At 35.9% G+C, this 20,017-nt stretch overlaps 1 protein-coding gene across 5 annotated transcripts in view; it reads right to left on the bottom strand.

Annotated features, from left to right (window-relative positions):
* Window positions 1-20,017, bottom strand: part of ATP2C1 (ATPase secretory pathway Ca2+ transporting 1) — a 138,316-nt gene that overhangs the window by 75,245 nt on the left and 43,054 nt on the right. For all 5 annotated transcript variants that reach the window (XM_045538588.1, XM_045538583.1, XM_045538566.1 and 2 more), the window contains 3 exons: window positions 4,257-4,367; window positions 2,638-2,754; window positions 270-359 (listed from right to left, as the gene is read on the bottom strand). In XM_045538588.1, the coding sequence (XP_045394544.1) occupies window positions 270-359; window positions 2,638-2,754; window positions 4,257-4,367 (318 nt within the window). The remainder of the gene's footprint in view (window positions 1-269; window positions 360-2,637; window positions 2,755-4,256; window positions 4,368-20,017) is intronic.

The raw sequence follows: 20,017 nt of genomic DNA, 5'->3' as shown, positions 1-20,017 counted from the left end.
CATATTCTCAATTGTGAAGTAAAATAAATTTAAAATTTAATTGGAAAATTATGAAATATTTCATATTTGAGGAATTATCAGGTTATTAAATAATTTTCATGTGTGGCAATCAGATCTTTAAACATTACTCAAAATTACTGCAACTAAAGGCAGAATTTGGACAGTAACAAAAAAACCTGAAGGTATTTCTCCATTCAATTTCCAAAATAAAAACCAATCCTAATTTATACAATTAATCAGCAGATTAAAAAATATATATATTTTCTTACCACAGTGATACTGACGGCATCATCAAACTGATGCATTAAAACACTGATGACTGCAGAAGCCAGAAGCAGCATAATAAGGGGATTTTTAAACTGAAAGTAAAAACAAACAGCAATTCAGCAGTGTTTTGTATGAATGATAGTCTTATCTTAGGAAAAGCTTAAAAAAATCATAACGGCATGATTAGAAAAATTATAAGAGTCTACATTTGGTTTATTTTATATATCTCTTCAAGTAACCAATAAGGAAGTGTTTATATTTAACTGCATTTAAAGCTTCATAACAGCTTCTTTTCAGAAAATAAGAAAATATCAGTACTTAAAACTACAAACTAACCAAGTCCTTATAGTATACAAGTATCTTCAGTATATTAATTTAATAAATATAGCTGTTCTGAATTTCTACTGAGGCTAGAAAAAGCAGAAGATGATTTTTAAGCTAAAGATTTAGGTTAAACACTGACAGAACATCTAAATTAGGAGATTCAAACTTCCTCACGTAAGTCAATTAGTGTAGATTCCAATTCTGTGGTTGACCCACACCCCACAGGAATAACCCCCAGAGACAGCTAGGAGCAGACAGTAAGGTCCTCTCCACAGAAGAAATTGAAGATTTTTCTCAAGGCCGGTTTCACTGGTTGTCTATCTAGCAGAGAAAATAGTATCTAAAGAAACAGGACTATAACACCAACTCAATCAGGAAGCACTTAAATGACCACACACCAGAGTCACCCCAAATTCTCGCTCCAGCCCCTAGATCCCATAGCTCCAAGGTTACATGCCACCACCTCCAATTCCCTTTATAGCACCATTCCCTGACACAACAGTTCTGATCATAATAATCAAGTGAGAAACTTTTAACAAATACCAATGTCTAGGTTCACGCCAGACCAATTAAATTAGAATCTATAGGCATAAGTCCCAGGCTTCAGCATTTTTTAAGCACTCCCCAAGGAATTCTAATGAGTAAAGGATTAAAAAAAAAAAAAACAAAAACAACAAAAAAAAAACTGCTCTAACAAAATAAAACTGCAACAGCAATATGGTTCAGGGCTGACCAACCACAATCCAGAGTTAAAGTGCCTGGGTTTGAATCCAGCTCCTGTCACCTGTATGTCACCTTAATCTTTTTAAGCCCCAGATTCTTCATCTGTTAAAAGAGAACCTTAATACCAAGGAATTGTCGTAAGGATTAATCAGTAATGTATATTAAAGTACTATGTAAACCATAACACCCTCTTAAAATGTTAGCTGTTAAATTAACATCACGTTTTGAGGGCGAGGCCCATGGTTGTCTTTATTTTCCCCTAAAAAAGCTGTGCCACGGTAATAAGCACATCACTTGATAGATGGCAGCCAACAGATGTTTGCAGAACAACAAATTCAGTTTTCTCCAGACAGGAGTAAAGAGTCACCTGGTGCTTTATGATTAGCAATATTTACTGTTAACTATCGCTTGTGCTTAACTACATTACAGGCACTGTTAATTTAATTCTCACAGAAATCCCAGGGAGCAAGTACTCTAGCTTTGATAACAGGATCAAGAAAATAAAACATTAAGTCATACTGCCTGGTGACGTACAAATCATTATAGTTTGTAAATCCAGAGTAAACTACGTCAATTTTTCATGAAGTTTTAGGTAACGTGGAAATGTGGTAAATGTGACAATACACATATGCATATAAAAAGTATTCCATAAAAACGAGACACATATGAGGTTCTTTTAATCTCTAAAATTCAGTTTTGCTACTTAAACTCATTTGCAAAGTTAAAGTTGGTAAATTTGGGTTTATCCACAGGTAAGGCCCTTTAGAAATTAAACATAGATCTTTTTTGTTTTTTTCTTTTCATGAATCTTTTTTTAAAAAAAAAAAAGAACCTGCAGGTTAGAAGGCACAGAAACTTTCTTTACAAAAAAGAAATTTTTAGCAAAATTTATCTGCTTAGCAAAACCACCCTACTTGTTGAAAACTGGCCATAGTATCTTGTAATTTTTACACTAACATAATTGTTATCAAGAAAAAAATCCTAGAATAAGTCTTTCCTAAAAGATTAGGATGGTAATAAAATATAATTATAAATAACAACTATCTATTGAGAGCTTACTTTCAAGTTCTCTATCTGTAAAGGAAAACTACTGTCAATAGTATGACCTTAACAAGATATATTTAAATTTAAATGTAGGAAGATTTACATACTAAAAATTACAGAAATTTCAACCTAACAGTAAGCCCTAAAATGAAAACGTTTAGATAAAAAATATCTAAAAAATAATTTCCTTTCTCCATAAATAACCTCACAAAAGTAAATAACTACGTAACAAAAGTCCATGTAAATTACACAGCAGAGGAGGAAATAAAAGTATCTCACCTGAGAAATATACTTCTTCCATAGTGGCTCATCTTCACTGATATCAAACTCATTCCAGCCATGGAAAGCTCTCCTATGACTAACTTCACTTTTGTTTAGACCATTCTGGAGATCAGCCTATTAGATTTTACACAGAAAAGTTAATGAAAATGCTCACACAGAACAAAAGAAAAAAGAACACAAAAAAGTGCATGTGTCTGATCACATTTATAGGAAGTTACACAACAATCAAAACTACTCTATGATGACAGAAGCCTTATTAGTGGTTGCCTTAAGCCTGGGGTGATACATTGAGGGGGATTAATTGCAAAGAGACATGGGAAGCTTTTTGGAGTGACAAAAATGTTCTGTATCTTAATTGTGGTGGTGGTAGTCTCATTTGTCAAAATGCAAATTGTACACTTAAAAAAGGGGCACTGTATTTTACATAAATTATACCTCAATAATACTGAGTTTTTAAAATGTAAGGAACAAGGTAAAGTTCAACAAACTAGGCAGGAAAAGGAATAATACAGCCACAAGACTTACAGAAATATATCAGTACATTTTAATTAACTTTTTTCTTTCATTGTTATTTAGCTGCTTTCTAAAATTATTTTCTCCACAGGAACATTCAATGGGCCATGAACACCTTTCTTGTTCTTTGAGTCTATCAAACAAAACCCTGAGGTTGGTGTCACTGTTTGTTCTTGGATTGTATAATCATTTCAGGCCAAAAATATGTGCTTCCTAAATTACTCAAAGTAATGAAGTTAAGATGAACTTGCTCTTGGGACATTTTATGTTCTATGAACACCACCTATGGATGATTCAGTTACCGTCTCTAATGAGTTATTATTGTAATGAGTTATTATTGTAACTATCATTAAAGAATGAAATTATCTGCATTCCCAAATTTTCTGCATCCCCAAAATAATTAGTTTCCCTGGCCAAAAGTTTTATAATAGAGTTTAATAATGGAGCTTTTCAAAACTTAGACATATTAAAAATAAGTGGTTTTAAAAGAGTATAAATACAACTCCCTCAAAAATAACTCTCACAAGGATACCAATGTTTTTAATTTAACATTAAAATATGTTACTGTCTGAAAGAAAAATAAAAAATATTCTTTTTGTCATGTCAATAGATTGTGCTTTTTATAACTAGGAAGAGATTAAACTACATAAGCAATTGAAGTTTATTTGCGGTTCTGAACTTACACTTAGCTTACTTTACCTTAGAAAACCCTTATAAAAAGATAAACTCCATTGTTAATAATTAAATGATTATTTTCCTAATCCAACTAATCCTTCCACAGCACTAATAGTTCCTGGCAATGCTAATCTGCACTGTGCAATCAGGTAGCCACTAGCCACATGAAGCTATTTAAGTAAATTTAAATTAAATTAAATTCAGTTCCTCCATCACACTAGTCACATTTCAAGTCATACAGTCATGTTTAATTCAGTCAGGTTTAACCACATTTCAAGCTCAACAACTGTCATGTTTAACTTGTGGCTACTATGTTGAACAGAACAAAACATTTCTATCACTGAAGAAAATTCTACTGGACAGCACTGACTCATAGAGTCTAAGTGTCTGATTTTATACTATTTCCTTCCTCCCCACCAACGACTTACTTGGAGAATGCTTGTAACTTCACTGACTGGTAATTCACTTGCTTTTTTTGATGTCAATACAGGAATCATTGTCTCATTTTCACCATTAGGTATTTTTTGAAAACGTGCAACCTAGAAAATAAAACCACAGGGAAAATATTTGACTATACCAAACAACTCTAATGCAGTCTAGAATAAATGAAAGTCCAAAAGTTCACAGCACTTTATTTTCCAGTTAGAAAAATATTTTCAGACTAATGAGTATCTAGTCCTAATAAGAATGACAATTTTATACTAACCACATGCTATTTTTCCAGAAAGTACATTTCAAAAATTAAGGTACCAGCACCAGCTAGAACTCAAAATTCTCACATTGAATAAAAAAGATGCTATTTCTCCACCAACATAAGAATTAAAAGTAAAACAGATGTCCTGTCTAGCAAATCCTGATGATTACAAATAATCATAATCCTCTAAAGTTATTATGTTTAGCACGAGAGGCAAGACACAGCTTAGCTTTCTCCATTTTAACCACTCTCCTTGGTCAACAACTGGCTACCCTTCCAAAGCACCATGATAGCAAGTCAGACTTAAAGAGCTATTTCCAAACTTGGAGAAAAACAAGAAGTAAAAGAGACCAGACAAGCACAGGATGCACAGGTTAGTGAAGCGGCTATGAACAAGCCGAGTTAAGTCACAGAAATGGCAGTAACCATGGTACCTACTTGCTGCAGCTTAATAAGTAAATATTTACAGAAAAGTGTCTAATACAATTCTAGAAATAAATACCCAATCCAGATTTGTCTTGGGCCCTAAGCTGAGACTTTTTTATAGACAAAAAGCTTTGAGTAAATAGAAAGGGAGACAAAAGTTCCCCACTACTAAAACTTTAGAGAAGAAAACACCTCAAATGTCACACATCCACTTGATTAAACTAATACTGAAACTAAAATGATCATCTTACTGCCAAGATAGAAGGTTTTAAGCTCTCAGGTAAAATGTTTTCAACCTTAGATAATCAATATCTTAGGATAAAATGTTTCCCTAAAATTTCTGAAGCCACACTTCTTTAAGACAACAAATGAGATCGACGAAGAAAATTCTATTACTATTACAACATCATTATAGAGGCTTGTATACATAATCTTTCCATTTACTCCAAAAAATGGTAAATTACAGAGGAACAAAAATATTCTCCCAGTTTCTAGAACCAATGTATGTTTTCTAATCTTGTTTATTCAAAAGGTACTACTGAATGTTTAAATACTTTAAAGCAAAGAGCAGTAGTATTTTTCCATTTTTATTTTTTTTTATTTATTTTTTTTTTTTGAGACAGAGTGTCACTTTGTTGCCCTGGCTAGAGTGAGTGCCGTGGCGTCAGCCTAGCTCACAGCAACCTCAAACTCCTGGGCTTAAGCGATCCTACTGCCTCAGCCTCCCGAGTAGCTGGGACTACAGGCATGCGTCACCATGCCCGGCTAATTTTTTTTTTTTTCTATATATGTATTTTAGTTGGCCAGCTAATTTGTTTCTATTTTTAGTAGAGACGGGGTCTCGCTCTTGCTCAGGCTGGTCTCGAACTCCTGACCTCAAGCAATCCGCCCGCCTCGGCCTCCCAGAGTGCTAGGATTACAGGCGTGAGCCACCGCGCCCAGCCATATTTTTCCATTTTTAATGAAGAGATATTAGTGACCAAAAATTTTCAGGAAATTGGAGACAGACTGCCTTTCTTTCCTACAATAAAAGACTTGAAATTATTTTATAGCATAATATTTTTACATAATTAAGAAATGTAAAGCCTTAGAGAAAATATTGAAAATTTCATTAAAGTCATATGCCTGTTTTACAGCCACTGAAATGTCCTTATTTCAACTCTACAAAACAAACGAGGGCAGGAAAAAGACCTCATTCAACCATTTCTATGTTAAATATTCGAGATTGCCCCCCCAAAAAATGACTTAAATCTTTAAACAATGAGAACTAAACCAGTTGACATGGTTATTTTATCTTGTAAGATTGCAAAGCAAAATTAAGAAGGATCAAGTATGCTTATGCTGCCGGCAGTGAAAACAAGATCAACAGAATCTTATTTCTAAGATTCCTGAATCTTAGTTTCTTCATATATAAAATGAGGATAGTAAGAGCCTAAACAGAGTTGTTTGAGGATCAAATCCATTAATATAGCATGTGGCCTGCCAGTAATAAGAGCTCAAATTATAGCTATTTTTCTTCCCAAAACTATTTAATATTTATGTGTACATACTCAATAGTATAATTAGCTGACATAGGTAAATACAGAACTAAATTACTAATCAAGGTGAGCAAAGTTAGTTTACAGTAATTTTTCTATCAAAATACACTTTTCTATCATTAATATATTGGAAATCACTAACTCTAGTACTCAATATACAGTATAAGAGCCTTACTCATACAATAATTTTCAAGTAATCCTTTGCTAGTTGGTACGTAGATAGGGTCTACATTTGAACACACTTTATATAAAACCCTTCAGGAGCATTCCATAGGCCCAAAAGAGCTGAAAATATCAAGAGGGGGAAGTGAAATCATTTCATTTAATAGAGGTTAAAACACTGAAGGGACTTGATGATAACTCTGTATACAAAGGGCTGCTTTGAGATGCTCTCCAACTGTGATCACATCTGTCTCAAGTACGTTCACAAGCGGAGGAGTACCAAGCAACTGGAGTGCAAGACCATAAAGTCTTTCCGAGAATGCCAGACCACATTTAACTTTGTCATTCCAACTGAGTACTGAGCAGAGCAGAAAGCAGCAGAAACTGATTCAGAAACACAAGGAGACAAAGACAAAGATCAACAAGGTGTGTAGGTATTCTGATGAAGAACATGGAAGCTGTCCATTTGGAGGGAACTGTTTCTACAAGCCTGCTTACCCTGATGGTGGTACAAAGAAGCCATAGGGACAAAAGGTGGGATCATCAAGCAGGTACCAGGCTCAAAGAAGGAACCAATTTTGGGAGCTCACTGAGGAAAGACAATAGCAACTCTTTTGACAACAAACGAAAGAGGCCCTTGAGTGAGATGTTGCTTATGCTATGTCAGATGATGACTTGACAGTCTGTGAAGACCAAGCTTGATTCATAATGAGCTGGAAGATTTTCATGACTTGGATATATAGCAACTCTGCATGTGAACTGGTCTGCCAAGCCTCCAACAGTACCTGTCCTCTGTGGTGATATGGCAGTGCCTGCTTCTCTCCTAGGCAGGCGTAATCAATTTCACATGCAGTCATAATAATTTTTACCCAGGCCCTGTCTTCTCAATCCCTTACCTTTCCCCAAGAAATATGCTGTTTTCTCAGTTTAAAAAAGTTAAAAAATAAATCTTAAAGACAGTTCCCTTGTAACATTAATTTAACTGTCAGTTAGTGTAGGTTTGTTGCATCATCTGTTTTCAACCAGATTCACACAGTTACTGGGTAGAGTTTATGAACTTTCCATACTCATTCTGAGGACCCAGGTACAAAAGTAAAAGCATTAGCCCTGCTTTGGGGTCCAAGAATTGGGGTGGTGGGTGAAGAGCTCTGATCTGGCAAGTAGCCTTCTATTGCAGACTTAAGGAGTAGCTCCTTGAGATTTCTGGTGAAATGTGCACATCTGTGTTTTCATATCTGTTTTCTACTCAGACGGTGTAACCCCCACCATGTGCATTTGTTCAGTGGTTCTGGTCTCATTTTATTGCACACAAGTAATACTACTGGGTAACCAGAACCAGGTGCAAATGTGTTGAGATTTTTACTGTGTTTCACATGACAGGAAAATTGTGAAAGAACACATAAAAAAGATACAGTAGCAATAAAATAAATGCAGAGTTGGAATTTTATTATGAAGGACTCACAGACTTGGTATGTGTAAGTGTGAGTGTGTATGATAAGCTTCTCATTTTTGCATAGATGCCTTAGTGGAAAAACCTGGTTTAGTGGTTTCAGCCTAGTATGGCAGACAGACCTTAAAGGACAAAGCCATATATTAGTAGTTATTAATATACAGCAGTGCTAGCTTTATCTATATAAATATAGAAATGCAGGTTAGCCATAGAGGCCAAAACAATCTGTTTATCCCATATATTAACACAAACTAGGGCTTGAATATACAGTTGTATCTAATGTTTTATGATCTCCTAGCCTTTCCAGTCCAGGTACTTTTTGAAAATCCTTTGTCCTCATTTGAGAGGTTTGGTTGTCAGGTTTTTACGTTTGTTTTTGTAGGTATTTGCCTTATGCCACCCCTGAACTTTGCAGGTAGACAAACATTATTCAAAACTATGCTCTAGGGTGTTTACTTTAGTAGAATAAATAATTTGCAATAACAGGCCCACCTTTGCACTAAAAGGGAGAAGGTGGCAATCCTTACGTTACAAGAACTCCTTGATCAGAAATTTAGCTTTACCTTTTGTTGCTCTACCTCCTGAAAATAACTGAGATGCTCCTGATTTGTCCATCTGCTCCAATTCCTTGGAGCCCACCTATTCTTTCACTTTAAGTAGAAACAGGTAATTATTGCAGAGGTCTCTATTTTCCAGCTGCCCTTTTGGAAGAAGCACTTTTCCCAAATAATTTTTTTCAAAAAGAGTTGTCTTTTTTCAAGAAGGATGGAATAGCAGAATTTATGTTCATTAGAATGATCTGACAAAGGAAAAACTGATAATGCAGAAGAGAGATAGGACAATTAATAAAGCAATGCCCTTGATTACATGAGAGGAGATGAAATCTGGTATATTCTTAGAAAGGCTAGCCTTAAATAAGGGAATGGAAAATTCACCCACAGTTACAGGTAGGAAGGCAGCGTAACATGGGCAGGATGCAGACATACTGGTAGCTGTGGTAAAAGCATATGAAAATGTTCATCTGAGAAGGGTCTTGATTGAAGAAATCAAGGACACACAAGGCAAAAATAGGCTAAAGAAATAGACAGGGATCCTGCAGGGCCCTGTGGGTCATATTATGAAATTTTTGTCTTCATTCTAAGAGCAAATGGAAGACCTTAAATAGTGGTTAAAGGAGGAAAAAAGGGGAATGGCGCAAGCTGGAAAATAAAAAGAGTAGAGGGTAAGAGTGATGAGAATATACTAGTTTGGACACTATTACATAAGTCTAAATGAGATAAATCAAGCTTGTACCAGGGTGGTAGGGTGTGGTAATGACAGAAATAGAGGTAAAAATGACAGGACATGATAATGAACTAGATACAGGTATTGAGAATGACACTACATTTCTGGCTTATCTTACATGTTAAACAGTAATGCTTTTCACCATAGTAAACAATATTGGAAGAGTCTTCTAAGCAAATGGTGCTGGGACAACTGAATATGCATGTAAAAAAGAATAAAGTTACACCCCTCCTTTATACCATATACAAAAATTAACTCAGAATGGATTAAAGATCTAGATTTGAGAGCCAAAACTCTAAAACCCATAGGAGAATACACAGGCTTAAATCTTTTTGACTATGGTTTCCAAGATATGACACCAAAAGCACTAGAAACAAAATAAGAAAATAGATTGGACATTATCAAAATTAAAAACTTAAGTGCTGCAAAGGACACCATCAAGAAAATGAAAAGACAATCCACAGACTGGGAGAAAATATTTTTAATTCATACATCTAATAAAGGACCTGTATCTAATTCAATCATAAAAGGATGAATAAACCAATTTGAAAATGAGCAAAACATCAGAATACACATTTCTCCAAAGAAAATATACAAACGAGCAATAAGCACATAAGAAGATGTTCAACATCAGTAGTTATCAGGGAAATGCAAATCAAAACTACAATGAGATACCACTTTATATCTACTAGGATGGCTAAAATTAAAAAGATACCATTAACAAGTGTTGGAGAGAACACAAAGAAACTGTAACCCTTACAACACTGCTGGTGGAACTGTTAAAAGGTGCAACTGCTATGGAAAATAGTTTGGCAACTATTACATATTGTTATTATGCTATTATGCAAATATTTACTCTTTTCTGGTTAAACAACAATTTTTCACCTTAAAAAGTCTTCGAACATTTTAGTAATGTCTCAATTTTGAGAATTACAAAAGATAAGATCAAGTTTAGTTGCAAGTAAACCACCTTAAGATTTTATGTCTTTCATATGTCGTTATATAAGCTGTCTATGCTCCCAGCTTTAACACACTAGGTATTATTTGCTTATCTCCTACTTGCCCATAAAAACATCCTCAGTTTAACTGTACCTTAATCTCTTCATAGTTGCTTTACACTTGTTTCAAATAATGGCATTTATAAGACTTACACTTTGGATTACTTAACTCATGCAACCAATAAACACTTGCATTTACTAACAGATCATACACACACAACCATATAGTCCACAGCCTCTACCCTTCTTATTCACACAGGTGAATAACAGCAGAGCCATACCAAAACTCACATACTTAAAAACTGCAGCAACTTCCTGATCTTTAGGATGAATAAATAATTCAGTTAAATATGGGTCCTATAGGCATCAGACCCCAGAGACCTACTGAGCCCGACTGTGCAATTTACCAAGATTCCCAGATGATTCATTCATATTTTGAGTATAAGCACTATTATACATCAGCTTCCAGTCCTGACAAAGATCATAATTACATGAGGGTTGCTATGGACTGGATTTGTCTCCCAAAATTCATGTTGAATCCCTAACCTCCATCGTAATGAATGGTGTTTGGCGATGGGATTTCTGGGAGGTAATTAGGTCATGAGGGTGACATTCTCATGAGATTAATGCCCTTGTAAAGAGAAACAACAGAGAGCTTGCTTCCCTGCCCCACCCACAAGTGAGGATATAACCAGGAATAGAACCCTCACCAAGAATCAGATCAGCAGCACCTTGATTCTGGATTCCCCAGCCTCCAGAACTTTGAGAAATAAATGTCTTGCTTAGCCACAGAGTCTATAGTAATTCCGTTAAAGCAACAAAAGCAGACTTGTAAGACAGGGGTCTTGTTTTCTTTTGTTTTAATCCAAGTGTAAAGGCACCATTCCCAAAGAGCATAAATCATTAGGTCTGTGTAGATGCCATTCTAGAAAAAAGACATATGCACTAGAATGTTTATAGCAGCACAATTCACAATTGCAAAGATGTGGAAACAACCCAAGTGCCCATCAATACATGAGTGGATTAATAAAATGTGGTATATGTACACCATGGAGTTCTACTCAGCCACAAAAAACAATGGTGATCTAGCACCTCTTGTATTATCCTGGATAGAGCTGGAGTCCATTCTACTAAGTGAAGTACCACAAGAATGTAAAAATAAGCACCACATGTACTCACCATCAAATTGGTATTAACTGATCAATACTTAAGTGTACATATAGTAGTAACATTCATCGGGTATTGGGCAAATGGGAGGGGTGGAGGAGGGGATGGGCATATACACACCTAATGGGTGTGGTACACACCATCTGGGGGATGGACACACTTGAAGCTCTGACTCGGGTGGGGCAAAGGCAATATATGTAACCTAAACATTTATACCCCTGTAATATGCTGAAGTAAAAAAAATAAAAAATAAAAAAAAATCATTAGGTCTGGGGTGGAGCCAAAACATCTATTTTTAAAAGCCCCCCCAAGGCAAGTCTAATGTGTAGCAAAAGTTGATAAAAGGCTAAGTTAGACCAAACTCAAACATTAGAATATTTCACTTTTAAAAGGTAAATGCCTTCTAAAATGAGCTTAGCTGCCGCCATAGGTTTATAAAAATATTCCTGAGGACAATTTAGCTTTCTTTTTAAAAAAAAAAAAAAAAATAGTAATTTCATTCAGATAGAAATCTGACTTTAACAAACAAGTTAGCAAAAGTAGTCCAAGTCAAGCCATGGGGAAAAACTGAAAAGACTTCATCTCTGCAAAGTTCAGGAGTATTAAGTAGAGGTTATTAAAATTTTTTTCAGGTTAACTCTTGGCAATAAAATTTTTCCAAGATTTATGTGTAGGGAATTAGAAAGACATATAATGCCCAAGAAAATTCAGTATGCTAAGTATTTAACTTGAAAGAACCAGGCACTTCTCCACAGTTGTTTAATTAACAGTTATGGCATAGGAAGGCAGGGTTACCTTGGGAACTCTATAGGTCAAACCACGCAATTCCATCATACAAATGTGAAAAAAGCATATATGAGCAGAAGAAAAAACAAAACAAAAAACAAGTGACAGCATTTCCAACAGACAATACTGAGACAGTAGTTCCAAACCCAGAAGTACAGGTTCACAACGACTTACAGAAGTCAAGCAGACCTACCTACTCAATTTAAGAAGCAATTACTTGTTGATTAAAGCCAAAAGTCAGTGACACTAAATAATTCCACCTAGATGTGGCTGTAATTCCTGAAACAGAGCTTACATGCATAAAACACAATCCAGGTAGAATCTGCACTTTTTGGGCACCTATCTGCAAGCTGTATTTGTAAAACGGCCCATGACACTATCATGAGAAGGTAGTGAATTTTGGTTCAGGAGATATCCAAATGACTCAAGTTTCTGTACTGATCTTTTGGTTGAGAACAAGGGAGCCAGTATTTTTCTGTAATGCTATGTAAGCCCACTTATATCCACACTAAACTATGCTCACCCGTGTGGTATAATAACAGCAGGTATCAAACCAAACATCATCTTCAGAGCTGAGAAGACAGGACAAGGGCCCAGGCCTCACTCCAACTTCAAATACAACAGCTTTTCATTTATGTATTATATGTTTGGCTTCAACAAAAAACTAGTATTTAAAGCATTTTATAACTTTAAGAAGGAAGAAAAATCGAAACTTTCCAGTACAGTGGCTCTCAAAACTTACTAGTAAGGATCAAAATCACATGGAGGGCTTTTTAAAAGACAGGTTATTAGGCCCCATCCTCAGAGTTTCTGAATCAGCACGTCTATGATAGGTCTCAGAATATGCATTTCTAACAAGTTCTTAGGTGATATTGATGCTGCTAGTCCAGAGACCACACTTTGAGAACCACTGTTCTAGACAAAGTCAGACTTGACTAGATTCCAATTTATAATCCCAGTTCTATGTTTTGCCAGCTCTGTGACTGGGAACAAGTTACTCAACTTCTCTTGATCTTTTTCCTCAGTGGAAAATTGCAATAACACCTATTTTAATTTCAACAAGAACTAAAATACCATTTATAAAAATGTGTTATCACAGTCTCTAGCATATGGCAGATACTCAAATACTGCTTCCCTTGCCCTAAGGTAACACTATGGCATAACATTTATGCATCTGCCTCACCCCCACACTATATCTTCACAAAGGTGTGACCTGGTTTTTGTCATATTGGTATCCTCTGCAAAGTTCTTAATAACATCTAGCATCAAAACGACAATTAGGGAAAAAAATACTAGGATTTTCTACTTTAATGGACAATTACACAACAACAGAAGAGCACTGTGTTGTCCTAAGGCATACTTGTGCCTTTTAAGTATTTTTCACTGAAAGTACAAAAAAGATGATAAAATTAATCATAAAAAGAATTTATCTGATCATCTATGAATTAAGTATATCTTCTACAAGGCCCAGGCAAGTCCACATATTTTCACCTCTGAAAGTGCTAAGATTAAGATTTCCAATCACAAGATACTGTATTTTATTGGCAACATGGCAATCATGCAAGCAGGAAAAGTCAATCTGTCCCTAATGAAGCTCTTCAAAGATAAGACTGCTGGCAAGGAGCAAAAGAGATTGGCAAGTGTCTCAGAGTAGGCAGGTCTCATCAGCTTGGAATCACTGTTCAGCCCTACTAATGAAGAAACGTTGGCAAGGGAAGGTAAAGACACTATAAATGTGTTCTTATGAAATACTGCATTACTCAAGAAGTAGGTTTAACTCCACTTTAAATACAAAGTGAAGAGTCCGAATTGAACTAACCTGTCTAGGACCACACAGAATATTCTGAAACATCCATTTTACCTCCTATAATTTGCAAATTGCTAGTGTTTCTATTGATTGTAATCTGCCAACGTCACCAACACAAAAATTCACTATTATCATCTATCTAAATGGCAAGATGGAATGTGGTGATTCTAAAACTTTGGTGGGTTTCAGAATCAGCTGGGGGTGGGGTGTTCACATAGAATACAGATGTTGTGAGGTATTCTTTACAAAAAAAATTAACACTGAAACAGATCAAGTCTCCAGACCAGTGGTAACTAGGTCTAAAGCTATGCTTCTCAACCCTGGCTACACGTTAAAAAACAACAGGGGAGATTTTTAAAATATCTACAATCAGTAATCCAGGCCAATTAAATCAGAATCCACAGGAATGGTGGGTCTCAGGGATAGGTGGGTCCCAGGGACAGGTCTTCTTTTTAAACCTCCCTACGTGATACATCTTCAGCCAGCGCTCTAGACCTATCCACAAATTTATAGGAAATACAGGAGAGATAGAGGGGCATATTTAACAATTTTTAAAAACCACATTCAGCAAAATCCAGGCTGTGGGGAATTCTACAGCACAATCAACCTCACTTTGTCAACAAATAAACTTTAAGGAAAAGAAAAGAGGAACACTTTTAGATTAAGAGATATTTAAGAGAGATATCAACCAATTACAGTGTGGGGGCTTTTTTTGGACCCTGATTTAAACAAATAAACTATTTTAAAAAATTAATTCAGGACCACATTTAATTGTACTTGTTTTGTCTCTTGCTTCCTTAAATCTAAAACAGTTCTTCAGTCATTTTGTCTCTTATGACCTTCATACTTTTGAAGAGGACAAGCAGGTTATTTTGTAGAATATCCCTATTTTACAAAGTACAATTAGAGTTTTTCTGATTTTCCTCATTAGATTCAAGTGAGGCATTTGGGGGAAAGGGAAAACACCACAGAAGTAATGTATCCTTCCTAATACATCATATCAAGAGGCATTATGATGTCTGTTATGGACTGAATTGCTCCCCACCCCAAGCCCCAAGACTATGCTGAAACCCTAACCTCCAATGGGACCATATTTATTTGGAGATAGAGCATTTAAGGAATTAAGGTTAAAGTCATATAGGTGGGTTCCTAATCCAATAGGACTGGAGTCTTCATAAGAAAAGGAAAGGACACCAAAAGTACAAGCATACAGAGGAAAGGTCATGTGAGGAAATGTCATGTGATGACGCAGCAAGAAACCAATAGTCTCCAGGCTGAGAGATGTCTCACCAGAAACTAACCTTGTGAGCATTTTGATTTTGGACTTCCTGCCTCCACAACTGTGAGAAAATAAATTTCCATTTAAACCACTCAGTCTTCAGGATTCTGACATGGCAGCAGACTAACAGAACATTGTTTGTCCCACTAAATTTTGGTCATTTGACTCAAGTAGTGCCTGTGAGATTTTCCTACTATCCAGTTACTATTTTTCGCTTTGTAAGTAATAAATATCTTGTGGGGAAATACTTTGAGATTATATACTACTTTATCATACTTTTGCTCACTACATCACTCTTGCCTGGAACAATTATTACCAATGGTGGTTACCAAAACAGTGACTTTTCTGATCCCATCTTTCTGTCTTCATTTATTAAGTGGAATCCTACCATAAGAATTCCTTAATTCCCATTTGTGTGGACACACACAGTTTATATCACAGATGTCCTGCTTCATTCTAAGGGTTATAATCCATTACTATCATTTTGTTGCTCAAATTGTCCCAGTTGTGGCCTATTGCGGAGTCTTGAATAGGCTGACTCCTATGTCCTTTTGACATCTACTCATCAATTTTTTAGCACTTCCTTATTTTCTGGCACAATAAGATGCTCTAAGACTGTCTTTTTATCATATTTTCCCTGCCCAAGCACTGGAATTAACCATTTCTCCAAGGAGGCTTGGTTCCTTTTACTGACAAATAGCATTCAGAACTGTTATGGCTTCCAGGCCTTCAAAATAGAGTTAAGGAATATATTAATATATACATGTACACACACATCTACATTTACTTTTAAACCTATCTGTATATAAGTTAAAAACCGTGAGTTCATACCAAACCTGCCAATTCCAATCTAACTGCTCAGGTGTTCATTCCAGCCTTTTCCTTTTTCTTATTTGTAACTCCCTTCTCTAACAGTAAAAAAAAACCTGATTTTCATTATCACCATTACATTTACTTACTATCCTAGACTACAAAGTAGTTTCAGACTTCTAACCATACCTCTGTGGAAAAATTCTACTAACTAGAATACAGTATTTGTGTACAGTTCTTTCTGTCTTTAGTTTGATGTTTGTTTATAGTTCTTTTTGTCAAGAGCCTATTATTCCATCTGGGATTTTTTTCCCCTCCTCTCTCTCATTCTTGTTGATTTTGAGTATATGAAACATTACCTTAGTTCCAATAGTCAAAACTATTCAAAACAGGTAAAATCAGAGAAGCATCATGTCCATTCCATCCTTTCAATCTCTCTGCACCAACCTCTTTATGTAACCAATCTCAGTCTCTAGTTTATCCTTCCTGTGTTTCCTTTTGCAAAAATGAGCAGATATATGTGTATTTTCTTATTTACCCTTCTTTGTCTCAAGGTAACATAACCTACAAAGACTTTCTTTTTTACTTAACAATGTATCTTGGAGAGCACTGCAAAATGGTGCAGCCACTATGGAAAAAAGTATGGAAGTTTCTCAAAAAATTAAAAACAAATATACCATATTTCCAGCAATCCCACTTTTGGTTATTTATTCAAAAGAATTGAAATCAGAATCTCAAGGAGATATTAACACTCTGATGTTTACTGTAACACTATTCATAAAGTGACAGTGATAGATGTGGAAACAGCCTAAATGTCTATCAACGGGTGAATGGATTAAAAAAATACATACAATGAGATACTATTCAGCCTTTAAAAAAAGAAAATTTTGCAAAATATCACAACATAGATGACACGTTGAGGACATCATGCTAAGTGAAATAAGCTAGCACAAAAAGACAAATATACCAGAGGCTGGGGGGAAGGAGGGGAAAGAACAGGGAGTTACTAATCAAGGGGCATTAAGTTTCAGTCAAGCAAGATGAATAAGCTCTAGAGAGCTACTGTACAATATTGTATCTGTAGTCAACAATATGCAATTTGAAATTTTCTAAAAGGGTATATCTCATGCTAAATGTCCTTACCACAGTAAAATACTTTTTAGACAAGTATTTTTGCAAGGGAAAACAATTTTCATCTATTTGATCCCAAATTTTAGCAGTTTTCTTAAATGTCCAAATAAGGCCGGCGACAGTAGCTCACACCTATAATCCTAGCACTTTGGGAGGCCAAGGCAGGAGGATCACTTAGGCTAGCCCTGGGCAACACAGTAAGACTCTTTCTCTATAAAAAAATAAAAAATTAACCAGGTGTGGTGGTGCATGCCTGTAGTCCCAGATACTTGGGGGACTGAGGCAGGAGGATCACTTGTGCCCAGGGGTTTGCAGTGAGCTACGATGACACCACTGTACTCTAGCCCAGGCAAAAGAGCATGAGACCTTGTCTCAGAAAACTAAAATTAAATTAAAATTTAAAATAAAACCAGAAGCGTTACAGCTTAGTACCCTTTCACAAGATTTAGAAATAGACTCTGGCATTTATTCCCAACTGCCGTCTGTTAAATACAATTGTAAACCATCTGTAATCCAACTAAAACTAAAGCCTTACTTACATAAAACAAGCAAACAAATCCATAGGCGTTCACATTATTAATCTGCTGTTTTTAAAAAAAATGCCCTTTACTCAATAAAGTTTATTTTTGTAGAATACACTACTGCATACTGATGCTCCTTGACTTATCATGGGGTAATGTTCCAATAAATTCATTATAAGTTGAAAATACTATAAGTCGAATATGCATTTAATATACCTAACCTACTAAACATCATAGTTTAACCTAGACTACCTTAAATGTACTCAGAACACTTACTTACATTAGCCTACAGTTGGGCAAAATAATCTAGCACAAAGCCTATTTTATAATACAGTATTAATATCTCAAGTAATTCATTGAATACTGTATCAAAAGTGAAAACCAAAATACTTGTATGGGTATTCCAAGTTCGGTTTCTACTAAACACATATCACTTTTGTACCATCATTAAGTCAAACTATCATCATAAGTGAGGGACTGCATGGACTTTATTTCTGCTAACCAATGACCTTAGCTGCTTCAAGGACACAATCAGGGAAATTAATTCAGTCAGTACAAACTGACTAACAATAGCCAATTAAGAAAAACCAAACCCCAAAATGAATAAGAAAGGCAGGCAAGGCCGGGCGCAGTGGCTCACACCTGTAATCCTAGCACTCCGGGAGGCCGAGGCGGGTGGATCGCTCGAGGTCAGGAGTTCGAGACCAGCCTGAGCAAGAGTGAGACCCCGTCTCTACTAAAAAAAATAGAAAGAAATGATTCGGACAGCTAAACATCTATATAGAAAAAATTAGCCGGGCATAGTGGCGCATGCCTGTAGTCCCAGCTACTCGGGAGGCTGAGGCAGGAGGATCGCTTGAGCCCAGGAGTTTGAGGTTGCTGTGAGCTAGGTTGACATCACGGCACTCATTCTAGCCAGGGCAACAAAGTGACACTCTGTCTCAAAAAAAAAAAAAAAAAAAAAAGGCAGGCAAGAAAACACCACTTTTGTGGTTTTTGGATAATAAAGAGATAAAGAGAACTGAAGGAAGAGTCAAGTTACAGGGAAATCTAAGACATTAGAGATTCAGACAATCCTACACTTCATTCATTAGGCAACTGAATTCTGCCTGCACTGACACCAGCTGTTTCCCTCCCAAAGCAAAAGAAACTCATACTGCAGTAATACACAATGGTTTTAAAAAGTAAAAAGAAAAAAAATATAAATTTAAGCTTTAAGTCTACTAAACAAACCATCATATTGTAAGTCCATCCCCCAAAGAAAGAAACGATAGATCCCACCTCATTTTAAACACTCGCAATCCGTATCTCTAAAAGGAATGTTACCTAATAGAAGACCATAAGAATCCTATTTATTAGCAATACTTAAATATTAACATTTGACTATTTGTCACAAATTTTGCTCTACATGTCCCAATAATGCTGCCCTTCACATATTTAGTGACAACTGGATTTAGACTGACTCTGAATGCCTTAGGCTAAAAAGAAATGGCTAAATATAAAGCCCAAAACCACACTACTCTAAGTGGTTTATGTGGAGGAGATCTACTACCTAGTCCCCATGTCTGAAATGCCTACAGCACATTTATGCAGGAAAGAAGGACCAGGTCCAGCCTGCACATCCTGTACCTTACTAAGCTTTCAGGCCTCATTGCTTCTATGAGCTTTACTGTGATGTCTCTCAGCAACCCTGAACGGATTACTCTACCCCCTAGTCCCCCACTTAGCTATCACAGCTCCTCCAAACATGCCTTCTTCCCTTGACTACACTGTAAACTCAATAGCTACAAGAACTTCAGGTCACACAAACCAGCACTGACCATGCCTGGCACATAGTTGGCACTCAGTAACTGGTAAACAAAAGGATAAATGAAAAACCAAGCTAACCAACTAAACTTTAACTGTTTCAACTAACACTATGTCCCTAAACAAAAACTGTTTATCCCTATAACTAAGAATGAATTAATCTCAGTAAGTTCATATTTAAACCTTTTCTTTCCTGGTCTATACTACGATGTGGCTTGGGTGGGGTGGCCATCTGTTATCCAAAGTAACTAAGAGTCAAAGAAGATTCAGTGATCCAACTGCTTTCACTTAAGTGCTAAATGTTCTATTTGCTCTGTATTATAACAAATG

This window comes from Lemur catta, chromosome 1 (genome assembly GCF_020740605.2).
Source record: "Lemur catta isolate mLemCat1 chromosome 1, mLemCat1.pri, whole genome shotgun sequence".
Taxonomy (NCBI): Eukaryota; Metazoa; Chordata; class Mammalia; order Primates; family Lemuridae; genus Lemur; species Lemur catta.
Note: the sequence above shows the minus strand (reverse complement) of the source record. Positions and strands in the feature narration are given on the sequence as shown.